The sequence below is a fragment of the Bos javanicus genome, chromosome 21 (assembly GCF_032452875.1).
Source record: "Bos javanicus breed banteng chromosome 21, ARS-OSU_banteng_1.0, whole genome shotgun sequence".
Classification (NCBI taxonomy): Eukaryota; Metazoa; Chordata; class Mammalia; order Artiodactyla; family Bovidae; genus Bos; species Bos javanicus.
Window position 1 is genome coordinate 21,472,099 of NC_083888.1, and position 27,890 is coordinate 21,499,988.

A 27,890-nucleotide genomic window follows, 5' to 3' on the forward strand; every position below is an offset into this window, starting at 1 on the left:
CAGGGTAATTCGGAATTGACTCTGAGAAGTTTTTATTTTGAGTGGTAGATGCCCCTGGAAGGCAGTCTGTCTTGGCGGAAGAGGGTCTTTCTGACACAGATTTAACTGGTCGACCTTCCTTAATGGGTGGGTAGGCAGCTGTGGAAGATTTGCTGGCTGCTAAATTTTGCATCAGATTTTCCCAGTCATCATCATCATCGTCAAAGTCATCTATGTCAAAATTGTCAATCTCGCAAGCAGCCTGGAGCTCTCTTTCCAAGTCATTTATGGAGGTGGTATATTTATTCTGATCTTTCACAGCCGTGCTTGTGAGAACATTTCCTGGGAAATCAGGGCTTTCATTTCTTTTCTCTGCCCTCGGTGTTTCAGCCCAGTTGCTACTTACAAAGGACTTCTGTAAATGGGAACTGAATAGCGGTCTTTCAAAGGGACTCTTTGTGGTGGCTAAGACTCCTGTCTTTCCTAGGGGAGGAGTCAGTAAACGTTCCCGGGTGGACATGGAATTTGAGGGGAGGTGTGGAAGAGTAAACTCCTTCACAGCATTCCCTGCAAGACAGGAGTCACCCTTCCGAAACGCGTAAGGTAAGGAAACAGAGGCCAAGTCCTTCACAGGGCTCTCCAGGGGATCAGGCCTACACCCCCACATGGCGCTAAGAACACTGGCATCACTGGGATCAAAATCCGCTTCAGCTAGGAGTTTCCTTCTGAAGAGAGAACACAGGATGCCAAATTAACAATGAGTAGTTGGCAATGGTGTGGGCTTTCCTGGTAGCTCAGTGATAAAGAATCTGCCTGCCAGGCAGGAGATACAAGTGCGATCCCTGGGTGGGGAAGATCCCCTGGAGGAGGAAATGGTAACCTCCTCCAGTATTCCTGCCTGGAGAATCCCATGGACAGAGGAGCCTGGTGGGCTACAGTCCATGGGGTTGCAAAGATTCGGACATTACTTAGCAACTAAACAACAACAGGCTGGCAATGGTAGGGTACACACAAGTTTATATTTAATTTTCATGCCGAACTGGCAAAATATTTCCAACCTTAAAAATCTGAATACAAATGCTAAAGGAACAGTTTGAAAAAGTAAATTAAGACATAATGCAGAGCACAGGGAACTCTACTCAATACTCTGTAACAACATATGTGTGTGCTCAGTTGCTCAGGCATGTCTGACTTTTTGAGAACCCATGGACTGTAGCCCAGTAGGATCCTCTGTCCATGGAATTTTCCAGGCAAGAATACTGGAGTGGGCTGCCATTTCTTCCTCCAGGGGATCTTCCCGATCCAGGGATTGAACCCATGTCTCTTACATCTCCTGCACTGGCAAGCAGGTTCTTTACCTGGGAAGCCCTGTAATAACGTATTTGGGAAAAGAATCCGAAAAAGAATAGATACATGTATATGTATAACTAAGTCATTTTTTTGGTATACCTGAAACTAACAACATTGTAAATCAACTATATTCCAATCATAGAATTAAAAAAAAAAAATGACAGTGATAAGTATGCTACACCATTTGTGGGGCAGAATGCCTGGAAATCTTGCCCTGTATCTTTGACACTTACAATGTCGGTGGAAATGCAATCAGATCCAGAAGGAGAAAAGTCAAGATACCTTATGTCCCGCTGCTGGAGCAGCTCGTTCCCACAATCCAAAGCTTTCAGCTCATCATCAGGAACAGCATCAACTAATTTACAGATTCGGTCCATCACACGGATAAGCTGCTGCTGTAAACTTGTCTGTCTAGCTGTAAAGTAATTATGCTATGAATATTTTTCACCACCAACAAAAAAAGACTTAAAATCTTGAAAGCCCTGCATGTAACACCTGAAGTAGTTTAAAAACAGGATTCTGAACAATAATATATTCTCCGTTATCTGCCTCTGAAATCATCTGAAATCAGACTGGCTCTAATCTGTATCATGAGAGCTAAAAACTGTTATCGTTTCATTTCCTGCTAATTCTTATAAGGTAACCAAGGTTGCGGTAAGATAGTAAAGTTTTATGGGTTTTTTTTGTACTTTTTCAGATGTAAATCTCACCATGCCCACACAGAATACGTCATACAGTTTGGACAGGTAAGAACTCCACTTGTTGCTCTCGTCTGCCTGCCAACCAGAGCTTCCTAACAGCACGGCACTTACACTTTCCTTTTGGAGACCACTCCCACCCTCCACCCCAACCCCTACCTCCTCAGTGGGCATGTGACGTGAGGCAGTTCAATGAGAATTAGATCTGAGAGTTTTTTGACTGAATGGAAAAGAGGACCTCTCTCTTCAACAAGCTGGACTGGCTGCAGGTGGCCAACTCTGCCACCCTGAGGGAAAATACAAGCTTGAAAATAAGGCCAAGGTAAGGGAAAGCAGAAAACAGAGATGGAGGGAAACGGAAGATTGAGATGGGGAGACGTGAGAGGCAGGTGTGAGAGAGAGATGCCTGCTAACACCCGTACAGACATGTGGATCCAGCCAGCCCACTCCACACTTTCACATTTCAGCTGTATAACTAAGAAATAGATAGAGGAGGGATGGCTTTAGATGAGGCAAAGGAAAAACAATGGGTTAGGGGAGCAATGGGAAGCAAGAAACATGCCTACCGACCCCTGGGGCCTAAGGTGTTCAGGTGAAATAAACAGTTTAGGCAGCTACAGAGGCAACAGTGTTCTCAGAGACAATCAGAGAAGAGGCGGCGGCTACTGGGAAATTATTGAGCAAGGGAGCCAGCTGATGGGTCTAAGGAGAGGAAGCGAGGACAGATGAGCATGGGGGTGTGGACACGACTCTCGTGAGGGGACCCGCATGTCCATGTGAAAACGATGTGGGAGTGAGGACTTTCACTAGTGACTGACGTAAACAGGGTCCCGAAGTATGAAGTGGTACAAGTGCACTCACCGCGCTCCTGTTTGACATCTGTTTTCTCTGGAAGGAGAACGGGCATTGGATTGGAAAGAGTAGCATAAACAACAGTCCAAAGGAAATGAAAACCAAGACAGGCTCAGAGATACAGTTATTGGAAAGGAGCTCAAGTCTCTTTGTCTAGACAGATTACACCTCAGAGTACAAACGAAACCTGCAAAAGAAAATCTCACTAATACATGAGGCGTCTAGTTAATAGGAGAGTTGAAGGGAGAGTGAAGACAGTCAAACATTGTTCTAATTTTCAAAAAAATTCTAAAGGGATGCCAAAAGCTACAGGCTGGCGTTCTTAAAGTTAATTCAAGGCAAAATTCTAGAACATGTTATCAAATGGCTGCTTTGTGAGCTCTAAGAAAAAGAGGAAACAATTACAGAGTTCGCAAGAGTTCATAAAAATACAACAGCCATCTCAACGTAGTTCCTTTTTTGAAAGGATCACTAGACTGGCAGATAACAGAAGCCCCCATTTATTGAAGGCCCGCAGTGCAAGGGGCACTTTACCTTGAACCCTGACAACAACCAGGCAAGGCAGATACTATTCTCATTTAACAGAAGGAACAGAAACTGCGGTCCAAAGAGGCTGAACTACTTTGGCACAGTCACCAGCCAGGAGTGGGAAGAGGGAGGCTTGCACACAAGGTCAGCATTGCTCTAGAGCCAGTGGCCCACCTTTTTCCTCTCGCTGCCTCAGACTTTCAAATTCTGGAGTCAATTGAGCGAGTCTTTCGTATCCCCAGGGACAAGGGAGAGAAACACAGTCTGAAGGCAGATTTGTAACAAGATGAACACGAGGTGGTGATGAACAGACTGCTGTCAGCTGAGAGGGAGGCCGCTAAGGACATTGTGTAGGACTCTGTCCTTGCTCTCGTCTTAGCCAACCATTTCATCAGTGAAACCTGATGATGCAGGAGCAGTATGGTGCAGTGGCTACCAGTGCAAATTCAAGAGTCTCAAGACTGCTGGGTCCATATCCTAGCTCTGCTGCTGTCTAACTCTATGACCATGAGTATTATTTAGCTCTCTGGTACCTCGTACCTTGGTTTCCTTATTTGTAAAATGGGATAACAGAAACTATCTTAAAGGATCATTGTGAGGATTAAATTAATTAATGTTGTAATGCACTTGGAAGAGTGCCTACATCAGGTATTTCAGGAGCATCTTTAACAATAAATTCAGAGACGAAAATAAACAAAAATCCAGAGGAAACAGGAACCACACCAAGAGACCACTGCACATGTATGTGCGCACACACACACACACACACACACACACACACACACACACACCGTAAGTACAGCAACTCTCAAACACACATTCACATACCCCCTAAGTATAATACCCATCAAATAAGAATAGAAAACATTACAGAAATACTCATAGATTACAATGCAGCTGTTGGAAATTAATCTGATAAAAATGAAAAATTCCATGCAAGAGTTAATTTAAAAACCGAGGACATCTCTCAGAAAGCAAAAAAGGCAAGAGATAAAAATCAGAAAAGTTAATTAACGGAGGTCTAATGGTCCAATAGCTGAAGTTCCGGGAAGAGTGAAAGAGAAAAGAGGAAACAAAAAGAAGAAAACAAAAAGAAATAATACCAGGAAAAATTCAGACTGCTGCCACTAAGTCACTTCAGTCATGTCTGACTCTGTGCGACCCCACAGACAGCAGCCCACCAGGCTCCCCCGTCCCTGGGATTCTCCAGGCAAGAATACTGGAGTGGGTTGCCATTTCCTTCGCCAATGTATGAAAGTGAAAAGTGAAAATGAAGTCGCTCAGTCATGTCCAACTCCTAGCGGGTCACCCCATGGACTGCAGCCCACCAGGCTCCTCCATTCAGACTAGAAGGAAACAAATTTCTAGTCTGAAAAAGCCTTTGGGAAACAGAAATCAGGAGTGGGAAGGAGACAAAGCAGTTTTTCAAAGCCTTTAGGTGCTACTGGATTATTTATACTAGATATTTAATAGAAAATTTAAAAATGAATTAGAAATAAATCAAGCAAACAAAAAGTACTAAACTTTAAGTGAACACCGAACCCAGAGAACTTGGAGGATGGTCTAGAAATCAGTACCTATAAAAAAGAGGTAAAAGATCTAATATTTAGCTCTAGGCACTTCACATTTATCTCACAAAGATTAAAGCTACAGGAAGGCAAAATTTTGGTGCAGTATGAGAAAAAAAATTCCTCCTCTATTCTAAAAACACTACTTATTAGAGAGTCATTTGGTGAGAAAACAAGTTTCTGAGTTTCAGAGTTATCTGAGCAAATGCTGGTGGTTGGTTATTACGAATGATTCACTATTAGATCAAAAGAAACTACAGATTCATCATCTTATACTATACAGTCACAGGCTGAGAATACAACCTTACTTTGTTTTCAAAAGTAAGCAGCTACAACATGTGTTACGTCTAAAATTCTTTTGTACCTTCACAGCTTGTGCTGGTTTCTTGATTAGGCTGTTGTGTGGCCATTTCCTTGAGTTTTGACAAGTCTTCTGATGTGCTAAGACTATGCTTTTTGTCAGAGGTGTCAAGATCCTTCAACATACTACAAATTAAAAAAACATTAAACTGATCAGAGTACAGACTAGACCAAATGCATACTTTTCCCTCTAATATTTCCCACAACTGGTTAGACACTATGTAACAGAAAAGAGAAACATGTCTCTGTATCTCTATTGTAAAACCTCTTAGGTGGTGGTTTAGTTGCTACGTCATGTCCGACTCTTTTGTGAATCCATGGACTGTAGCCCACCAGGTTCCTCTGTCCATGGAATTTCCCAGGCAAAAATACTGGAGTGGGTGCCATTCCTTCTCTAAGGGATCTTCTCAGTCCAGGGATCGAACCCTCGTCTCCTGCACTGCAGGTGGGTCCTTTACCAACTGATCCACCTGGGAAGCCCTAGCTGGCCCTCAAAGTTTGCCATCTTTTGGCCCTGATATTAACACACATAAACATGGTCATTCGGGCTGGATATAAAAAATACTTTAAAGTAACAAAATAAATTAGTATTAACTAAGTGTTAGAGAGAGGATACTGTGGCAATCCGAAGAAAGCTAAAGCTTATGAAGGAGGGAGACTGTCAGTTTACTCTCATTAGGCAATAGAGCTCAGGGTTACCATAGGAACATAACTGGAGATAAAGCTGTAAAGACAATTTGGGGTCTGCAGAGAGAGGATTTTGAGGGCCATCTAAAGAGGTATAGGAATACAGGAGATACAAAAATATGTTCTCCTTTTTGTTATATATTTTCTAACCATTACATCTCTGAAATAAGTTCAGAAGTCACAACCAGCACTTTAAAATGTAATAAAATATAACAAAATGTAAGTGTGCACTGCACATAAAGCATTTGTGAAAATCCTCTTTTAGTTTTATAATATATACAAATATGTATACAAGGTTGCAGTTGAAAATATATACAGAGAATTTATCTCAGAAACCACCTTAGAAAGAACCATTTTCCAACTGCTGAATATCTAGGTAAAATATACTAAATTGTAGTATGACAACTCAATAAATTATGTAGCCATTAAGAGGAATAAAAATAATGACTATGCGGCAATATGGAAAACGTTTTAAAAATAATGTCAAAAGAAAAGCAGATTGAAAAATGACAGCAACATGTTGATTATGGCAATGTAAAAATCATACACACGTATAGAGAAGGAACAAAACAATGTGGACAGGGAGAGGGAGGAACGAATCAGGAGGACGGGGTGCAAATACAAACTGGGCTTCCCTGGCGGCTCATAAAAAAGCTGCCTGCAGCTCAGGAGACCTCGATTCAATCCCTGGGTTGGGAAGATCCCCTGAAGAGAATGGCTATCCACTCCACTATTCTTGCCTGGAAAATTCCATGGACAGTACAGTACATGGGGTCGCAAAGAACTGGACATGACTGAGCAACTAACACTTTCACTTTCATATACAAAATAGACAACATACAAGGATTTACTGTATAGCACAGAGCATTATATTCAATATCTTTTAACAATCTATATAGGAGTATAATCAGAAAAAGAAAAATACAAACCCTAAATCGCTATGCTGTACACCTGAAACTAACACAATATTGCAAATCAACTATACTGCAATTTAAAAAATAAATAAATAAATAAATAAACTTAATGTGGATAAAGAAAATGTTTGGTTTGTTGGACTCTAAGACTATCAGTCAATATCCTGTTAAAGTGGCTACAGTGTTATCTGTGCAATACACACTTGAAATAACCCTACACTGGATCTTAGCCCATTTGCCATTAATGACGTCATCTTAGACAATCCCCTGTTCCTCCCTAGGCTTCAACTCCTTCACCTGAGAAATAAGAATGCTGTTGAATAATGCTATGTGAACTTTTGCTGAGTTTTTTCCCCACAACTCTGTCTGCATTTTTATGGGGGAGATGAAAGAGGGGAACTTTTGGAGTTTTTCTGTTTTGTTGTCAAATAGCAATCACGCTTCACCCTCTCCCACCTCTGTAAACATCTCAACCCACCTGTTAAAACAAAAACCCAGAGAAACCAGCTTATGTAGACAAACACCTCCTTCCTGTCTGCCTTCCTTCCTTCAGGTGATGTACTAGAGGGATTTGTTTCTCATCAAAATATGGTTAGCAGCATAGTATGTAACAGACCTCTCAACTGAGTGGATTTAGGCTGGAGCCAGTATGGCAGTAACAACGACTATTAGTATTTTAAGCTATTAATGAACTATGTGGATTCTCTCTTTTGCCATAACACCACCAATTAATCACAATCATGTCACAAATTTATCAAAATTCAGTGAATAACAAATACCAATGGTCAATTCTATTAATATTTGGATTAAGAAAAATTTTTAAAAGAAGAAGAAAGGACACTTAGTAAAAGTCACTTCGCAAAGAAGGTGTTAGTTTGGGGTCATTTCAGGTCTAGGAAATCAGTATCTTTAGGACTACATTCCACATATCAAGATCAACTACATAAAACCATTTGGAGGTGCCATGTAATTAATGATAATTGGACTATATAGTTTTAGAATGCCAACAATTAAATAAAATTTATATAAATAGGAATTTCTTGATGTGTTCATTTGAATACAAAACAAACTGCATTAGCATGAAATTAGTCAATTCTGAGGTGACATTACACAACTAAAATTATTTCAGCTATCTCAGAAACAATGTTTATTAATTAATAAAACTATTTTACCTAGAGCATTTTAAAGAGGATGAGGAGGTAGAAGTCATTCCTTCTTCTGGAGAAGGTGGGACAAAATCTATGTCATAATCATCTTCGTCAAGCTCAATACATGAAGACTTCTCCACTGAACGTAATTCTGTTTCTTCCAAGTTTTTCTTCTTTTCACAATTACCTAAGTAAAACAATTGATGGTTATCCACTTTAAACATAGCAGTGTGTACATGCCACCCCAAACTCCCCAACCAACAGGATCCGACTGTGCAGCACAGGGAACTCTGCTCAATGTGATGTGGCAGCCTGGATGGGAGGGGAGTTGGTGGGTGGGATGGATACATGGATGTCTATCGCTGAGTCCCTTCACTGTTCCTCTAAAATTATCACAACACTGTTAATTGGCTACACCCCAATACAAAATAAAAAGTTTAAAAAACAAAGTAAAATAGTTGATAAGTGTAGGTTATTTTAATATTAACGAGCCAGAAAGAACAGGGTGTGAGCGCTTAAAAGTGAGTGCTTTGGACAAGGTAAAAGCATTCGCAGCACTTTGTACTGATGAGTTCTCTCCTTTCACACGTTGATGTTGGCTTGTTTCTTCATGGAAGAGGACTGAATCAACTGGATTAAGTCCACCAGAAGCTGGACTGAGGCTGATGATTTGCTTAAGGATTTTCATGACTGTCTCCAGTCAAATTAAGAAACTCATATTTAGTATCAGTCCTTTCATTTCTATTTTTCATTCATATTTAAATAAGGGTAAAGTACAGTAAATAAGCCTGAGGGTTATACAAGTACCATTATTGATACAGATAAACTATGTCTGCCTTATCCCAAAGGCGTCTTAGTTATTTAAGTCTCCCAGAATACATGTCTCTCTCAACTATGTGGGAAAACAGTGCCAAATCGTTGCTCTCTAGTTTACCTTTTGCCAAATCTTCTCTTCATAAATAATAACACATTTGATTAGACTATAGTCTTGCTTATAATCAGTCACTTTTCAGTCCCCTCTTACCCTGCAGTAACCTTGATGGGATTCGGTGTTTAAAAATATTAGTCTCATATTTACAATTATTTCATAATGTGGGTACCTCCACATATGGCTGATCTCAGCTATTAAGTTCTAGACATCTAATAACTATGAGACCTAAACAGAAAACTATTTGAATGTAATTTATAATACTTGAATAGCATGATTATATTGTATTATTCATCAGTATTAGGCAGTGCAAATCATAAAAGAATCATAACACAAAGGCTTCGTTTTATCCCAATTCTACTACCAACTAGTTAGCACACCATCATGAAGCCACTTGAACTTCTATGGAAACTTCTCTTCTTTTTATTGAAGTATAGTTGATTTACAATATTGGGTTAGTTTCAGGTGTACAGCCAAGTGATTCAGTTTTTTGCAGATTTTATTTCATCACAGGACATTACCAGATAATGGGTATAACTCCCTGTGCTACACAATAAATCCCTACTGCTTATCTATTTTATGTATAGTAGTTTGTATCTATTAATTTCATATTTCTAATTTGTCCCCCCCTCTACTTCCCTCTCCCTTTTGGTAACCATAAGTTTGTTTTCTATGTCCCTGCTTCTGTTTTGTATACTTATTTTTATTATTTTTTAGATTCCACATGTGATATCACAGTAATTTTCTTTCTCTCTCTGACTTATTCCATTAAGCATTATATTCTCTACATATTTCTTTGTATTTAAAATCACAGAACTATCCTTGCTAATATAAAAACTATATTAGCAGAATAAAATCTTTCATTTCCTTAGTATGCAAGAACGTGGCCCACAGATGGTTCAATAAGCACCTCTATATATCCTAAGGACAAAAGTTAAATCATATTTGTGACTCTTCCCAATGTCTAGCTTTGAATAAACTAATACAATCAACCTTTTGAAATGAAATAATAATTTTTACCTCTTTCCGCTCCCAAATGAGTTTTTAACGAGTGATTTTCCTGAGTATCTTCATTTATCAGCTCTTCGGGATCGGGGTCATCATCAATGCAAATCACATCACTACTTAACCATTCTGAGTCATCCTTCTGTTTCTCAGTCAAATGTTCCTGCTTGCTCTCAGAGGAGAAGGGAGCCAAATCAGTCTCCCCTGTATGTGTTTTATTAAGCTGCGCTTTTACTAAGTTCCTCTTAGACTTTTTTGATTTCTGAGCAGTGCTTACTCTTACGAAGTGGTTTTTACATGGTGTCACAAATGCTTTAGAATTTCCAGAAGTATCGAAGTCATCCATATCATCCCAATCATTGAAGGCAATAAGAGAATCTGATGAGGAACTAAATTCTAATTTCTTGAAAGTAGCATTGAGGGATTGCTTTATAACCGGTGTGTTCTGGGCCGTACATGAAACTTCCTGGGGAACCTGCGACAAACTTGGCAATAATGGTTTTGAACCAACTCTCTTAGTTTGCGGTCCGGATGGAGCACTTTTAAAGTCATTGATCCCCGTCTGCTGATTGGTGGTGTGGGGTAAAGGTTCACTGAAGGAAAAGGCCTCAGTGATATTAACATCTTTATCACTCAACACAGGTGTTTTTGCCACTGACACACTAGTTACAGAGACATCGTTGGCTGAAGGCACTTTCTTTTTAAAAGTGAAACCTCTGAAAAAGAATTGAAAAACTGAATTAGATGGATTCATTTTAACAAACCCAGAAAGTATACAAAACTCTGATTTTTTTTTTTACTAATTTATATAATGACTTACCTTCATTGTATCCCAAATGAGCAAAGAATCTATATGCCTCTCTGACTTTAAAATATGTAAGGAAACTTACATTATGCTTTGTATGCTCTGATCCTTCCTATTCAGGAGCTCATTACTCAGCTTTGAGACTATCCAGGCCATTCCCATTACTTTGCCTCTCAGGCTCATAGTCCTTAATTAACAACCTCTCCAGAGAGGGGGAAAGCAGAAGCAAAGAAGAGAAAAGACGCAAATGTGACTACTTGTTGCGACTCTGATAAAAGTTTTATGGGGAAAAGAATTAAAAACTTCCAGCTCTGCTGAAATCTGAAAGACAAGTGAAAGGGGCAAGGGCCCTGGACATCTGCGGGCTTTACTGACATGAAGGTCAATGGTAACTTTAAAGTCAAGCACAAAGAATGTGCCTAGAACCTGCTAAGGGCACAATGAGGGCTCTACATCATTAGGTCTGTTAGAAGGACTTTGGAGTACAGCTTGAAGGAAAGAACAGAACTGGAGAGCTATAGTTTCCTTACAGATGGTTTTCGAAAAGGACATAAAATTATATTAAGATACTAAAAACACCGATTTGGGTCTTCCCTGCTGGCTTAGTGGTAAAGAGTCCACCTACTAATGCAAGAGACATCGGTTCGATCCCTGGTCTGGGACGATCCCACGTGCCAGGGAGGAACTCAGCTCGGCTGTCACAACTACTGGTTCTGTACTCTAGAGCCCAGGAACCACGACAAGAGAAGTCACCACAAGGAGAAGCCCGTGTACTGCAACTAGAGAGCAGCCCCCATGCATCATAACCAGAGAAAAACCCACACAGCAATGAAGAGCCAGCACTGCCAAAAAAAAATTTTTTTAAATAAAAAATACCAATTTGCTCATATTTACAAGATTCATTGTTCACTCAACGAATATTCATTGAGCAAATATCACGTGCTAGAAACTGTGCAAAGGTGCTGAACAATTCATTACCTGGTGTTGCTAAAAGATGCTCTATTATTATTTTGCAAGTGGGAAAACCACTGACCCTCTCATTTTCTCATCTCTACAATGAAAGAGTTGTAAGAGATGTTTCTTTTCACTTGAGTGCTGGTGCCTGTATGAAAGCAAACTAAAGTACTTACGAAGATTTCGGTTTTGAAAGACTCAATTTATTGTTAAGCTTTCTTGCCGAATGACGTTCCAGTTGTTCCTGTAGATTATTTTGAGGAACAGCAGCCATGATCCTGAAAAATGAGGGAGAAAAATATCAGTGGAATTACACGCTTTGCATTAATCACAATATTTACTGTTCCAACTGTGCCCAGAGTAATGAGACTTTTTTTTGGACAAAAAACTGTTTTGACATTTAAAACAGGTGACATTTGAAATACATAATCTTTAACTAACTGAAAGCTCACTTATAGCAAAATGACCTGGTTTTCCCCCAATGCTAAAAAAAGCACAAAAGATATTTTTAGGGAAGGGCTTATTAGGAAAAGGCTTGCAGAAAAAGGGGACCTGGCCTAGGTCTGAAGAATAGAGGGAAGGCAAATGGGGAGAGAAGTGTGAGAAAATGATCAAAGCACACTGAAAATCCAAAGAACAAAGGAATAACTGAGTTCTCCGCCCCAGGGGAAATCGGAAAAGAAGGATGAGCACTGTCAATGAGAGCAATGGTTTACCAGCAAGATGCTGTGCTTTGGAATCATCTGGTCTCAACCTGAAAGAATACTTTTACCAAGCATATAAATTGTGACACGGCTGAGCTAATTCCTGGGATAATATGTAGCTTAGAGGCTTCCCAGGTGGTGCTAGTGGTAAAGAATCCAACTGTCAATGCAGGAGATTAGATGCGGGCTCGATCCCTAGGTTGGGAAGATCTACAGAAGGAGGAAATGGCAACCTGCTTCGGTATTCTTGCCTGGGAAATCCCACGGACAGAGGAACCTGGCAGGCCACAGTCCATGGGGTCACAAAGAGTTGGACATAACTGAGCACCACCCCCGCAAGCATTAACCATCAATGTGTAGGTTAAGCCGTCTTAAAATTAAGGGGGCCGGAGACATTCCTGGTGATCCAGTGGCTAAGACTCTGTGCTCCCAATGCAGGGGGCCTGGGTTCAAAACCTGCTCAGGGAACTAGATCCCACATGCGACAACTAAGACCCAGTGAAGCCAAATAAATAAAAATTTTAAAAAATTACTGAGGCCTGGGGTGAGAGGTGGGAGGGAAATTCAATAGGGAGGGGACACATGTATACATACCTATGGCTGATTCATGTTGATGTATGGCAGAAACCAACACCATATTGTAAAGCAATTATCTTCCAATTAAAAGTAAACAATTTTTTAAAAATTACTGGGGCCAAATCAGGATGGAATAGCAGAATATATGGACAGTAATCAATTCTTATTTGAGCAAAGAGATATAACCTTCTTTCTCATTTTATCTTTACCAAAGATCTTCTTTTATTTTATGCCATATAGCTTAGGAGGAAGGGCTAACAATACCAAATGATATTCATGGAAATATGAAGTTTTACATGTATCACAGTCCACTCACTAATTATTAAATTATGTTTAACAAGTCTTTAGATAATAGTGAAAAAAGGAGAACTTTGAAGCAAGTGCAGTGGAAGAAATCTTCATGTGTTGAGCTTGATGAAGATGATTACAATATTGATTTTGTTCCACCTTCCCTGGAAGAAAAAATGATGTTTGCCTTTTCTTCCTCTTTCAAATGCCTTCAGTAAAATAACTAATTATGCTAAGTTGCTTCAGTCATGTCCAAGCCTGGTGTGTTGCAGTCCACAGAGTCACAAAGAGTCAGATACGACTTGGCGACTAAACAAGAAGTCGCTTCAGTCATGTCCAGCTCTTTAGACCCTATGGACTGTAGCTCCTCTGTTCATGGGGTTCTCCAGGCAAGATACTGGCGTGAGTTGCCATGCCCTCCTCCAGGGGATCTTCCCCACCCAGGGGTCAAACCCATGTCTCTGATGTCTCCTGCATTGGCAGGAGTTCTTTACCATTCATACCACCTGGGAAGCCCAATTAATAAACACTGAATAACTATGTGAATTATATCTTAATAAAGTTGTTACAAAATAAACTCCAGTACTCTTGCCTGGAAAATCCCATGGACGGAGGAGCCTGGTAGGCTGCAGTCCATGGGGTCTCAAAGAGTCGGACACGACTGAGAGACTTCACTTTCACTTTTCCCTTTCATGCTTTGGAGAAGGAAATGGCAACCCACTCCAGTGTTCTTGCCTGGAGAATCCCAGGGACGGGGGAGCCTCATGGGCTGCCGTCTATGGGGTCGCACAGAGTCGGACACGACTGAAGCAACTTAGCAGCAGCAAACACCAGAAAGTAGACAGAAGGGTATAATGAACTCTTATGTACTCATTATCAACATTTATCAAAAACTGTCAACTCATCCAATATTGTTTCATCTGCACACACATCCCAGGGTCCCCACTTCACCATTCCAGAAGCCAACCTCTCAAAATAGTCATATTTTAATTCTGTCATTCCTTCTTTGTTCATTAGCTGGACTATTTCTACCAAGAGAAACGTACTCTGATCTACTATTTTTTTACCCAGCAGCACAGCTCACATAGGAAAGACAGGATAAATGTTGCATTTTTTTTCCCTTTATTAGTTTTCAAAATAATGAGTTAATTCTCTGGTAACCTCTATTGGTCAATTTTTTTTCTCAGTATCATTATAAATTCATGGATTAAACATTAGGTATGTTTCAATTCAATATAATTATCACCCTTATTGATTTTCAAACTATTTCAAAACTGTTCAGAGGGAGCGTTTCCAGTTTGACTCTTCAGTCCTTTTTACTTCTTTAGTTTTGATTTTTATTGGGCTCTAGAGGATGGGCTGGGAAATACCTCCACACATTATGCCCCATGAGGGAGACGCCCATTCTAATTTCCCTGGGATTTTTCTTTTCTTGGAGCCACTGCTCCTGCTGGCAGTAGCCTCTTCAGGTCTACTGCTGAGAGGCCCCTCCTTGGAGGACAATTTCCTCTTTGTCCGACTCTGTGTGACCCCACAGACAGCAGCCCACCAGGCTCCCCCGTCCCTGGGATTCTCCAGGCAAGAACAATGGAGTGGGTTACCATTTCCTTCTCCAATGCATGAAAGTGAAAAGTGAAAGTGAAGACGTTCAGTCATATCCTACCCTCAGCGACCCCATAGACTGCAGCCTTCCAGGTTCCTCCATCCATGGGATTGTCCAGGCAATTACTGGAGTGGGGTGCCATTGCCTTCTTTGTCCTCTTTTCCTTGGGGACTCTCTTATTTCCTGACTCTTGGGGTCACTAACTGGTTTCTTTTTGGGGAAAGATTTCTTCCTCTTGGGAAGATTTCCAGTGCCACCTCTTTTCAAGATCACTACTGACCAGCTCCTCCCTGGAAAAAGATTTTTTTTTCTTGGGTTTGGAAAAAGAGACAGACAGGTCTTCCATTCCATATTCCAGAGGAGCCTCCTGTTAGCGTTAGTAATAGTCGCTAAGTGTTTGATTCTTTGTGATTCCATGGACTGCAGCCTGCCAGCTCCTCTGTCCATGGAATTCCAGGCAAGAACACTAGAGTGGGTAGCTGTTCCCCTCTCCAGGGGATCTTCCCAACCCAGGGATCGAACCCGGGTCTCCTGCACTGCAAGCAGTTTAACATCTGAACCACCAAGGAAGCCTCCTGGGGCTTTTGTTTTTTCTTCTTTTTGGGTCTTTCACTTGTCTCCTCATACTCCTCTGGGGCACGACTATTTTCTGAAGATGCCAGGGCAATTGCAGCCAGCCTTTTCTTTTCCTTCTTCAAGCGTTTCTTCTCCTGTTTCTCTAGCTTCCTAGTAATCTCAGTAGCCGCTTCCTCTGCCTGAACCATTGCCTCCGTCATGACACCCAGATTCTTTTGTGGAATTTCTCCTGTCTCACAGAAGGACAGATGCTCCTCAACTTGTTTTTGAAGTTTCTCCCTAAATACACCAGTCAGTACCTCAGAGAAGCAATCAATTTGTGAGGCAATACTGGATTTGTTTGCCAGGTTATCAGGAGATGCGGCCTTTGTTCTTAGCAGTTGCTCAGCCAATGAAGGTAGAGTGGAAAATGTGTCCATGTTTTGGGGTGTTACCCCTTGTCTTCAAGTCTCTGGAAACTTGGTTCCTTTGCTGGGCCCAGGGAATCACTCAGATACCAGGACTGGCTCTTCAGTCCTTTTGACATAAAGTTAGGCTTTGAGAGCTTCTTTACTATTTGGAATAAAAAGATGCCCCAGACTTCTCTTGAGGCAGTTTTTTGCCCCAGACTCAGAATCAGGCATCTCTCCAAAGAGCCTTGATTTGTGTGTGTGTATGTGTGTGTGTGCGCCATGCTGCACAACATATAGGATCTTCATTCCCCAACCAGGGATTGAATCCTCACCCCGCTCAGTGGAAGCAGAGTCTTAACCACTGGACCACCAGGGAATTCCCCACCCTGATTTTTTTTTTTTTAGTGGAGAAGGTATATATTTTTTTATTTTTAAAAGATTTTTTTATGTGAACCATTTAAAAAGTCTTTATTGAATTTATTCCAATATTGCTTCTGTATTTTATGTTTTGACTTTTTGGCTATAAGGCATGTGGGATCTTAAGCTCCTGGACCAGAGACTGAACCTACACTCCCCACATGGGAAGGTCGAGTCTTAAGCACTAGGCCACCAAGGGAGTCTCAGTGGAGAGTATTTTAAGACCATCATTCCCTGCATATCCAAAGGCACCTCCCCATTTTACATCCAGTTTAAAAGCACCGGCCTTTTGCCAAAGTATGTTTTCTCCAAGGCCCAGTCCAACATGGAAGTTTTTCACAGAATAAAGCCACACTACTGATCTCTACCAATGACGCGGAGACAGAGGCACACAGCCCTTCAGCCTTCAGACAAAGCAGGACAAAAGGTCCACGGTATCATTACACAACCTTTCCTAGCATTCCTTCTCAGGTTTTACTGTTCCTGTCTCATCCCTCTGCAAAATTTTCACACTTTATTGATTTTTGGATCAAAACTAGCCACAGTAGTCTATAATAAAGATTTCTAACATTATTCCATGGCACGATTTGATGTGTATATTTGACCATCTTGGTAGTACCTACGTTTGACTAAGTATTTTGTAACTGCAGTGACAGATCGTGGATTCACAGTTAGCACGCAGTCAGTAGTAGTGTTCGCTGCTCGGCTGTGTCGGACTCTTTGCAGCCCCATGGACTGCAGCCCCGCCAGGTTCCTGTGTCCATGGGATTCTCTGGGCAAGAATACTGGAGTGGGTTGCCATTTCCTTCTCCAGGGGATCTTCCCAACCCAGGATCAAACCCAGGTCTCCTGCACTGCAGGCAGATTCTTTACCATCTCAACCTTAATGTATCCTTCCCTACTTTCAAGCTACACTGCTCTTTGGTTATTCCTCACAGGGTGGCGTCCTCTAGTCAGTTATATTCTGAAGCACGGCAGCAAGGACATAATTTTCCTATGCCACCAGCCTTCAGCAGTAATGCTTTTAAGAAGAGGTACAGAACATTTCTAGCACATTAGTATGCTTTCCCATGCTCTTTCCCAGTTGATACACACCATATATAACCACTATCTGACTATCACCATAGATTAGTTTTGCCTGTTCTTGAATTTCTTGATTCGTATATATGGATTCACACAGTATGTATTATTAATGTATATTTGAAATGGTGTCTGTTAAATCATTTCTAATAGGTACACTAAAACATGAAATTAGAAGTACTTAAAATCAAGACCCAATACAATATCTTATATTTTATAATAGAGGTGAACCCATTAAAAACAGGGGCAAAAATGAGACTGTTCTCTTATTTTCACTCTCATGCTGGACATTCTTGCTAATGCAAAAATATGCAAAAAGAGAAATATACTAGAAAGGATGAGAATATCATCACATGTAGACAATTTGATTATATACTACTAACTCAATCCAAAGAAAATCAGTCATTAACAATAGACAATTAAAACTTCAGGAAAGTGGGTAAATAAAAGATAAATATAAATCCACAAAAGTCAAATGTATTTTCATGTAATAGTAATAACTAACTAGAACATATAATTTTAAAAAAGTGTTCAATTAACAATAGCATGAAAAACATTAAGCTACCAATTAACCTAACAAAAGACATACGTCTTCATGATATAAAGAAAATGACCAAATATTACTGGGAAGAATAAAGAAAGATTTGGATCAAGAAATATATTTCATATTCTTAAAAGAAAGGTTTAAATATAGCAAAGATATTTCGTTCTATATTAGTGAGTTTAATAAAATTCCAATTAAAATACCACAAGAATATTTCACAAAATTCAACCAAAACACTTCATTTGACAAAAGCATGAGGCAAGAATACAAAATAACAATCGGATGGGAACTAGCATTAGAAATATTATAATCATATTAAGTGTAACTAATTTAAACAGCATGGTACTCAACTTTGAAAAAGAAAAACCAAAATATGTTTAGTGTGTAATGAGAGAAACATAACAAAATAAGGAAAGTAACCAATATTTAACAAATGTTATTAACATAATGAACACACAATATATTCTAGATCAGGAGTTGAAAAAACTATGACCTGTAGGCCAAAACGTGCCTGCAGCCTGTGTTTCTTAAATAAAGTTTTACTGAAACACAACAATGCCTGTTTATTCACATACTGCATGGTTGGGAAGTTACAACAGAGAATGTCTAGCCTGCAAAGCCTAAAACATTTACTATTTGGCCCCTCACAGAAAAGGCTTATTGACAATTGATCCTACTAGATTAGTGCTGGATAAAATAAGAAATTATTAAGTATTGGGTGGGGGGAATAGACTGTGAGTTCGGGATTGACATGGACACACAGCTTTATTTAAAACTGATAACCAACAAGGGTCTACTGTATAGCACAGGGAACTCAATACTCTGTGGTAACCTAAAAGGGAAGAGAATCTGAAAAGGGATGCATGTGGATGTATGTATAACTGAATCACTGCTGTACAGGTGAAACTAACATAACACTGTTATTCAACTATGCTTCAATATAAAATATAATTTTTTATAAAGTTAAAAAAAAGAAGAAATGATTATATACAGTGAATCTCTGACAAGAAGATAAAATGATCAAGTCAAAAGTGAGAACCCAGAGAGGTAAGGAGAATACTGACAGTTATTTTTGTCCTGAGGACAGCTGTCTAATTCTGAGAATCTGAACATCAGTTTTGCTAGCCTTGGAGGGAAAAGATGGAGAGAATCAAAGTCAAGGCAAAACCATGGTGGGAACTGTTTCCCCATAAAACTGTCACCCCAAAGGGCTCTATCATTTGGGCAAAGGTAAACTAAAATTAAACCCCACCTCTATCCCCAGGTATCTACAAATAAAGTTACCAATCAGTGAGGTGCTGAGTGGGAAAGACCCTGAAACCACAGGCCCAAATTTTGAAAATCTTTTCAACCCAATTTTATCAATCACATATTTTAAAAAAAATTCAAGTCATGAATTTAGATTAAAGCAATCCTAACCCCAAGGCACCTGGCAGAAACAAATGCAAAAATGTCTCTGGAGGACAAGCCCTTTATCTTATGCCTTAAATAGTTACCACGAGACAATGTGTAGCAAACAAAAATAGTCAAGCACAAAATGGAAACAAGGCACCAGGAATGAGAACTAGTTGTAACAGAAATAAACAGTATCACACATAGCAGTATAAAGCTATTAAACCTCGTTTACAAAAATAAAAGACAAGCTTGAAAATATCTGCAGTAAACACAACTGTTAGATTGACCTTGTCAACAGAACTTTTAGGAATGAAAGCTACAACAACCAAAATTCAGAATTCAACAGATAGACTTTGTAGAACAGTAGACTGTTCAGTTGCTCAGTCGTGTCCAACTCTGCAACCCCATGGACTATACAGTATACCAGGCTCCTCTGTCCTCCACTGTCTCCTAGAGTTTGCTCAAATTCATGTCCACTGAGTCAGTGGATGATGCTATCTATTTCATCCTCTGCCACACCCTTCTTTTGCTTTCTATCCTTCCCAGCATCAGGGTCTTCTGCAATGAGTCAGCTCTTAGCATCAGGTGGCCAAAATACTAGAGCTTCAGCATCAGTCTTTCCAATGAATATTCAGGGTTGATTTCCTTTAGGATTGACTGGTTTGATCTCCTTGCAGTCCAAGGGACTCTCAAGAATCTTCTCCAGCACCAAATTCAAAAGTATAGATTCTTCAGTGATCAGCCTTCTTCTTCATGGTACAGCTCTCACATCTGTACATGACTACCAGAAAAAGCAGACTATACAGTAGGTTTGTCATAGCTTTCCTTCCAAGGAGCAAGCAGCTTAAATTTGTGGCTGTAATCACCGTCCACAATGATTTTGGAGCCCAAGAAAATATAATTTGTCACTGCTTCCACTTTTCCCCCTTCTATTCGTCATGAACTGATGGGACCGGATGCCGTGATCTTAGTTTTCTGAATGCTGAGTTTCAAGCCAGCTTTTTCACTCTCCTTTTCACCCTCATTAAGAGGCTCTTTAGTTCCTCTTTGCTTTCTGTCATTAAAGTGGTATCATCTACATATCTAAAGTTATTGATATTTCTCCCAGCAATCTTGATTCCAGCTTGTGAGTCATCCAGCCAGCACTTTGCATGATGTACTCTGTATGTAAGTTAGGTAAGCAGGGTGACAATATACAGCCTTGATGTATTCCTTTCCCAATTTTGAACCAGTACACTGTTTCAGCAGACAACACAAAGCTGAAGAAGAGGAAATTAGTAACCTGGGGGGAAAACCAGAAGAAAAGTGTCCAGGATCTGTCTCCATGGATTTCTCACACTCCTGCATGGTCCAAGCCTTCTGAGCAAAGGACATGTTAAGTAGCAAATGGCCTTGGTGGCTGTATTCCTCTGGAGGAATTAGGGGTCACACACTCCCCAGAGATATCTCACAGTAGCAAAGATAAAGCCCTTTCTTTTCTCTCCCTGGAGACGTTTCCCTACATTCAGGATAACAAATCTCAAGGTCCCTTCCTCTCTCAGCCAGGGGAGATTTACCTACATCTCAAGGTAAAAAGTAATCTCTCTGGAAGATATCCCAGAAACCCTCAAGTGCTCACAGTCTCTGAATTTTGGGGTTCCTTTCCTGGGATGCACACAACTGTATGCACAGGTATCATGTAGCTCTTATCACATCACCTTGTAGGAATTAGGGTGTAGGGAATGGATGCAAGGTATTGCCATAATAAACCACCTGTATCCCTCCCCAGGTGTCTGTGTCATTAGTACATGTTTAAGCACCTCTGTATGTGTCTGGCTAACTTGTGAGCTGAAAAACAGGGTAAAATTTAAGATCCTTCATAGTTTCTGACTTAATAGATGCATACACAGAATGATAAAGAAAACAGATGGAAAATATGAGAAGTTAAAAGACACGAAAGATAGAGTAAGAAAGTCTAACATAAATCTAGCTCCAGAAAGAGGAGAAACTGGGGCAGAATATTTAAAAACATAACAGCTGGAACGTTTCCAGAATGAATGACACAAATCTTCAGATTCAAGAAAGGAAATATATTCCGAGCAAGACAGATAAAAATAAATCCACACCAAAATATATCAACTGCAAAATTTGTGGGGTGTTTTTCCCCCCTTTTCTTTTTTGGCTATACCAAGCAGCTTATGGGATCTTAGTTCTGCAACCAGGGATTGAACCTGGGCCCTGGCATTGAAAGTGTAGAGTCCTAACCACTGGACTGCCAGGGACTTCCCCTAATCATACAATACTTGGATAGACTTTTGGATAGATTTCTCTTCAGTAAAATTGGAAATCCTAAGACAGTGGAATGGAACACAACATTATAAATCTATACTTCCGACAATGACAGTGGATTGATTAACATCTTTCAATCTGCTGAAAGTAAGCTAGGACTCTTTTCCCAGCAAAAACAGCGTTCAAAAATTGAGGCTGAATTGTAAATTACATCACAATAAGGCTGTTATTTTTTAAACTGGCTATCATGAAAGAAGGAAATGGAACCCACTCCATTTGGCAACCCCCTCCAGTACTCTTGCCTGGAAAACCCATGGACAGAGGGGCACAACTGAGCAACTTCACTTTCACTTTTCATAATTAAAGAAACAGAGTACTGGTGAGGATGTGAAGTGAAACCCTTATCCACTGCTGGCGGGAATGTAAAATGGTGCAGTTACTTTAGAAAACAGTCTGGCAGTTCCTCAAAAAGTTAAACACTGAGTTATCATATGATCCAGCAACTCCACTGCTAGATATACACTCAAAAAAGCTGAAAACAGGTATTCAAACAAATACTTGTATCTGAATGCTTACTGGGGCATTATTTATAATAGCCCCAAACTAGAAACAACCCAAATGCCCATCAACTGATGAATGAATGGATAAAGGAAATGTGGATAACCATATAATGGAATATTACTTGCTCATACAAAGGAATGTAGTACCGATAAATGCTACAATGATGATGAACCTTGAAATACTAAGCTAAGAGAAAGAAGCCAGGCACAAGGAACAACATATGGTATGACCCCATTTATATGACATGTCAAAAATAAGCAAACCTATAGAGTAATTAGTGATTGCCTGGGGCAGGGGTGCTGGTTAGATTGTGGTTTGATGGCTAGGGGTGTGGTGTTTTTCTTTGGGCTGACAAAGCTGTTCTAAGATTCAGTGTGACAACTGCTGCACCGGTGAATATACTAAAAGCCTCTGAATTCTATACTTAAAATGGGTGAATTTTATGGTATGTGAGTTACAGCTAACAAAGTTGTTATTTAAAAGTCAAGACAGGGGACTTCCCTGGTGGTCCAGTGGTTAAAACTTCGCCTTCCAATGTACGGGGTACGGGTTTGCTCCCCCGTCAGGAAGCTGAGATCCCATGTGCCTGGTGGTCAAAACACTAGAACACAGACAACAGAAACAATATCGTAACAAATTCAATACAGACTTAAAAAAAAATGGTCCACATGAAAAAAAAAATCTTTAAAAAATAATCAAGGCAAAATAAAGATATTTTCAGATAATCAAAAACCAAGAGTTTACCACCAGCAGACTCTCATTAGATGCAATTCTGAAGGATGTACTTTCATGTAGCAGAAAAGTGAGCCTGGATGGATGACAGCTAGACTGAAGGACAAAGAAAGTGGCGGACATTCGGTTAAATCTATGCAAACCTTGACTGTACAAAATAACAGTGTCCAGTGGGGTTAAAAAAATAGGTAAAACACCCAACAATAGATGACCCATAAATGAGGGAGGCAAAGACAGTGAATGTGTTCCAAGGCCCTTGTCTTGTCTGTGAGGAGTGTAATAAGTGTTGATAAGCTTAAAACTTTGAGAGCATAAATATGCATTTGTACTTTCTAGGGTAACTACCAAAGAACAAAAGCAGAGTATGTAACTTAAAATCTAGAAGGGAAAAATGATTAAAAACAAACAAACAAAAAAACTTTCACCTGTAAGAAAGCTACATAAAAGAGGAAAAAAATAATACAAAGGAAAAAATAAGGTAGTAGATTTAAATCCAAAAATTTATAAATTATAATAAATGTAAACAGACTGTCTTGATTAAAAGATTACAATCTGAATAAATGGTATCTAATATTTGCAGATTATTAGAGTCACATGTAAAAAATTAGGTGTATAGGAAGGCTGAAAGAAGATGGAAAAAATATACAAAAACTGCCCCAAAAAAGCTGATGGCTATATTCATATCAAAGAAAATAAATTTTAAGACATAAAGCTTCAGTAGAGATAAAGAATATAATGATAAAGAATTCAATTCACCAGGAAGATTCACTACTTTAAATTGGTATGGCTCATAAAATAACTGCAAAAATACATGCAGCAAAACTGATAGAATGACAAGAAACAGAAAAAAGCCTGTAATTATAGATTTAAAATTAGCGCTCTGTAAATGACAGAACAAGTAACTAAACAATCAGTAACAATCCAGAAATTTGAATAACACAAACTTGACAACTACACCATGTACACTTTTCAAGAACAGACATTTATAAAAACCAACCCTGTACTGGGTCACAAGGCAAGTCTCAACAAATTTCAAAGGACTGAATAATAATGACATGCTTCCAACCAATTGTAATTAAGCCCGAAATCAGCAATAAAAAGATAACTAGGAAAAAAAAAAACTGTTTTCATATCCATTGATGATTCATACCTGAAGAAATAATATGGTTATATAATGAAGGCTTTTCTAATCCCATTCTTTAGCAGCTGGCATTACCATTTAGTAGTTGGCATTCCACTATCAAGAACTTTCCTGTCTCCCCTATTTGTTTTCTATCAGTAAAGATTCTTCATTTATTCAGTGGGTTGTAATCTATCCTGTCATTATTTATGTTGATGCTCTAATTGTTTCATATATGGATTATATATATATAGATTCTGAACTGGGGGAAAGGGAGCAGGAGTGAGGCATGACACCGGGGCATGCAGAGACTTTTGGGAGAGATGGGTATGTTCGCTAACCCGATTGTGGTGATGATATCAAAGCTGATCAAATCATAACTCAAATGTGTGCAGTTTATTATAGGTCAACAAAACAGCTTCAAAAAAGGCAAACTCAAGGAGCATCTCTAGAAGACTGAATTTTACTTCACTCTAGCTGTTTGATAACACTTGGGGCTTCCCTGGTGGCTCAGTGATAAAAGAATCTGCCTGCAATGCAGGAGACGAGGGTTCGATCCCTGGGTTGGGAAGATCCCCTGGAGGAGGAAATGGCAGTATTCTGTCCTGGGAAATCCCATGGACAGAGAAGCCTGGCAGCCTACAGTCCACGGGGTTGCAAAGTATCGGACACAACTGAGCACGAGCACAAGAGACAGATGACTAAATCAATAACAGTAATATGAAGCACCCAATAAGATGTTTTTGAAGTTTCCCTTCATTGGTCTGAAACAATTTATTAGCATTGTGGTTACCTAGACTTTTGAAGTTTAGTAGAATTTTCCCTATGAAACCATTTGCACCTAATGCTTTTTGTTTTCAATGAAATGGTTCTTTCAAAACTGTTTATCCTATGGAAATTGAACTATTTAACTTATAATCTTTATGAGGATCCATTTTATCAAATTCTATTTCTCTACCCATTTCAGATGGTGACTGCAGCTATGAAATTAAAAGACGCTTACTGCTTGGAAAAATAGTTATGACCAACCTAGACAGCATATTAAAAAGCAGAGACATTACTTTGCCACAAAGGTCCATCTAGTCAAAGCTATGGTTTTTCCAATAGTCATGTATGGATGTGAGAGCTGGACTATAAAGAAAGCTGAGCGCCGAAAAATTGATGCTTTTGAACCGTGGTGTTGGAAAAGACTCTTGAGTCAGATCCAACCCGTCCATCCTAAAGGAGATGAGTCCTGAGTGTTCATTGGAAGGACTGATGTTGAAGTTGAAACTCCAATACTTTGGCTACCTGATGTGAAGAGCTGACTCATCTGAAAAGACCTTGATGCTGGGAAATATTGAAGGCGGGAGAAGAAGGGGATGACAGAGAATGAGATGGTTGGATGGCATCACTGACTCAATGGACATGAGTTTGAGTAAACTCCGGGAGTTGGTGATGGACAGGGAGGCCTGGTGTGCTGCAGTCCATGGGGTTGCAAAGAGTCGGAAACGACAGAGCAACTGATCTGAACTGAACCCATTTCATATAAATATTCAAATATGTTTAGAGGTATGCAAATTAATCTCATCAGTTCAGTCGCTCAGTCATGTCCAACTCTTTGTGACCCCATGAATAGCAGCATGCCAGGCCTCCCTGTCCATCACCAACTCCCAGAGTTTCTTTTCTATCAGTGAGTTTTTCCCCATTTGTCATTTTGTATTTGCGATTTCCCCCTATTTTCTTTAATTTTTAAAACTTGATTTATTTTGGCTGCACTGGGTCTTTGTTGCAGCAGGTGGGCTTTTTCTAGGTGGGGTGAACAGAGGCTGTCTTCCTTGCGGTGCGTGGGCTTCTCATTGCAGTGGCTTCTCTTGTTGTGAAGCACGGGCTCCAGGCATGTAGTAGTAGTTCCAGGGCTTGGGCTCAGTAGTTGTGGCGCACTGATTAGTTGCTCTGTGGCATGTAGGATCTTCCCAGACTAGGGCTCAAATCCGTGTCTCCTGCATTGGCAGGCAGATTCTTAACCACTGGACCACGAGGGAAGCCCAATCCCCCCGCCTATTTTCTTAAGTTAGGCAGTAGTTTGCTAGTTTGCTAAATTTTTCAAGATACAAGATTTTGATTGATTAATCACGTTTTTCAGTTCTCTATCTCATTAATTTCTCTGTCTTTATTATATTTTTGCCTCTTGTGCTTTCATTTGGTTTACTTTGTTGTCCTTTTTCTAACTTTCCAAGCTTGCAATTTAGTTCATCTATTTTCTTTCCTTCATTTATAATGGCTTTAAAGCTATAAATTCCCCCCTTCATCACTTCATTATGTGTCTTACAGAATCTGATTTGTTGTTTTCATTTCATTAATTTTCAAGAATCCTTTATTTCTATCTGTATTTCCCTTCTGTCCGACAGTATGTTAATAGAAAGTTTTTAATTTTCTAGATGAAGAGTCTTTGCCTTTTTAAAAAAAGAAAAAAACATTCTAAATTTCTAGTTTTGTTGTACAATGACAAGAACAGTTCAAAATATTTGTACTTTTGGGGAAATACTAATGTTTTCTTTGTGACCAAACATATTGCAAAAATTAAAAAAGGGAGAAATTTCACTGAAAACAGTTGCAAAGTCTTGAAGGGGGTGCTCTCCTCACATGTTCTTCTTTCATAGCTTGCTTTACGTTCCTGGGCAGGAAGCTTACTTTATCACCTGATTTTCTCCTTGTTAAGCAACAGCGCAGTCGATGAGATCTGCAACTCAGCCACTCTGAACTCGTGCTTTCCTCCAATGGTCTTGGGTTCAGAGCATCCCTTTCCAACTTCTTTCTCCATATAAAGTAAGGTTGTTCTCCTATGTTTTCTGGGCTTACCTGTGGTTTGCTATAGTTTGCATGTCCTAAATTGCAATTCCTCTGCCATTCCTGAATAAGTTCATTTTGCCAGTAAAATAACTATTTTATTTTTTAGGTTGATAACATGAACTATTTTTATGAATATAAAATGCACACTTGAGTAGATACATTATTACTGGACTAATCCTACAATTTTCCCATAAAAATTACTTTAATTTTTCAAAGTAAAAAAAAGAGATAGAGAAAGGAGGAAAGAGATCCAGGAAATCCTTATGTTTGGAAATAAAGGAATATACTTATTAAAAAAGCATGCATCAAATAAGATAACAGAATGGGCATTAGTATATATTTTTGAACTGAACAATAATGAAAGTTTACATATAAAAACTTGTGCTCTGCAACTAAAGATGCACTTACAGGGAAATGCACAGCCTTAACTATTCTATCTCATATGTTTTTCATTTTCACAAATGAAAAACAAAATAAGTCCAATGAACATAGAAAGAAGAAAATTATAAAGAGCCAAAATAATGAACAAATAATAGTCAGTAAACAAGGTTTGTTCTGTGAAAAGACTTATCAAAAACAAGAGAAAAGGCATGCATAACTCACTATCAGGACTAAAAGAAGAAACTCAATCACATATAATATAGACATTAAAATATAATAGGTTGTTATGAACAACTTTGAGCCAGTGAAATTTAAAGTTTAGATGAAAGGGACAAATTTCTTTACAAACATAGTTATCAAAACTCATTCAAAAAGACAGAAAGCCTACAGCCTTACAATTAAAGAAATATCTGTGGTTAAAAATCTACCCATAAAGATACTATCATCACCCAAGAGCTGGTGAATTCTTCTGAGCATTTATGACAATAGAATATTCTAATTATAAAATACTTTATTTAAAATTCCAAATTTTAGAATGATTCCAAAGTACAGAAAGACTGAACCTCCCAACTCTATGAAACTAGCATAATTTTGGTACAGAATTCTGCAAGGGCAGTTAACAAGAAAAATTACAAGTCAATTCTC

At 39.3% G+C, this 27,890-nt stretch overlaps 1 protein-coding gene and 1 long non-coding RNA gene across 3 annotated transcripts in view; one reads left to right on the forward strand and one right to left on the reverse strand.

Moving 5' to 3' along the window:
- BLM (BLM RecQ like helicase) overlaps positions 1-27,890 on the reverse strand; it is a 93,736-nt gene that overhangs the window by 55,202 nt on the left and 10,644 nt on the right. For both annotated transcript variants that reach the window (XM_061394501.1, XM_061394500.1), the window contains exons 2-7: positions 11,953-12,054; positions 10,033-10,733; positions 8,109-8,271; positions 5,340-5,461; positions 1,612-1,744; positions 1-704 (exon numbers count right to left, since the gene is read on the reverse strand). In XM_061394501.1, the coding sequence (XP_061250485.1) occupies positions 1-704; positions 1,612-1,744; positions 5,340-5,461; positions 8,109-8,271; positions 10,033-10,733; positions 11,953-12,050 (1,921 nt within the window). In that variant the 5' untranslated portion in view covers positions 12,051-12,054. The remainder of the gene's footprint in view (positions 705-1,611; positions 1,745-5,339; positions 5,462-8,108; positions 8,272-10,032; positions 10,734-11,952; positions 12,055-27,890) is intronic.
- Positions 493-26,969, forward strand: LOC133234219 (uncharacterized). Its single transcript, XR_009732063.1, has 3 exons — positions 493-582; positions 2,027-2,075; positions 25,000-26,969. It is a non-coding gene; the product is annotated as an uncharacterized LOC133234219 (long non-coding RNA).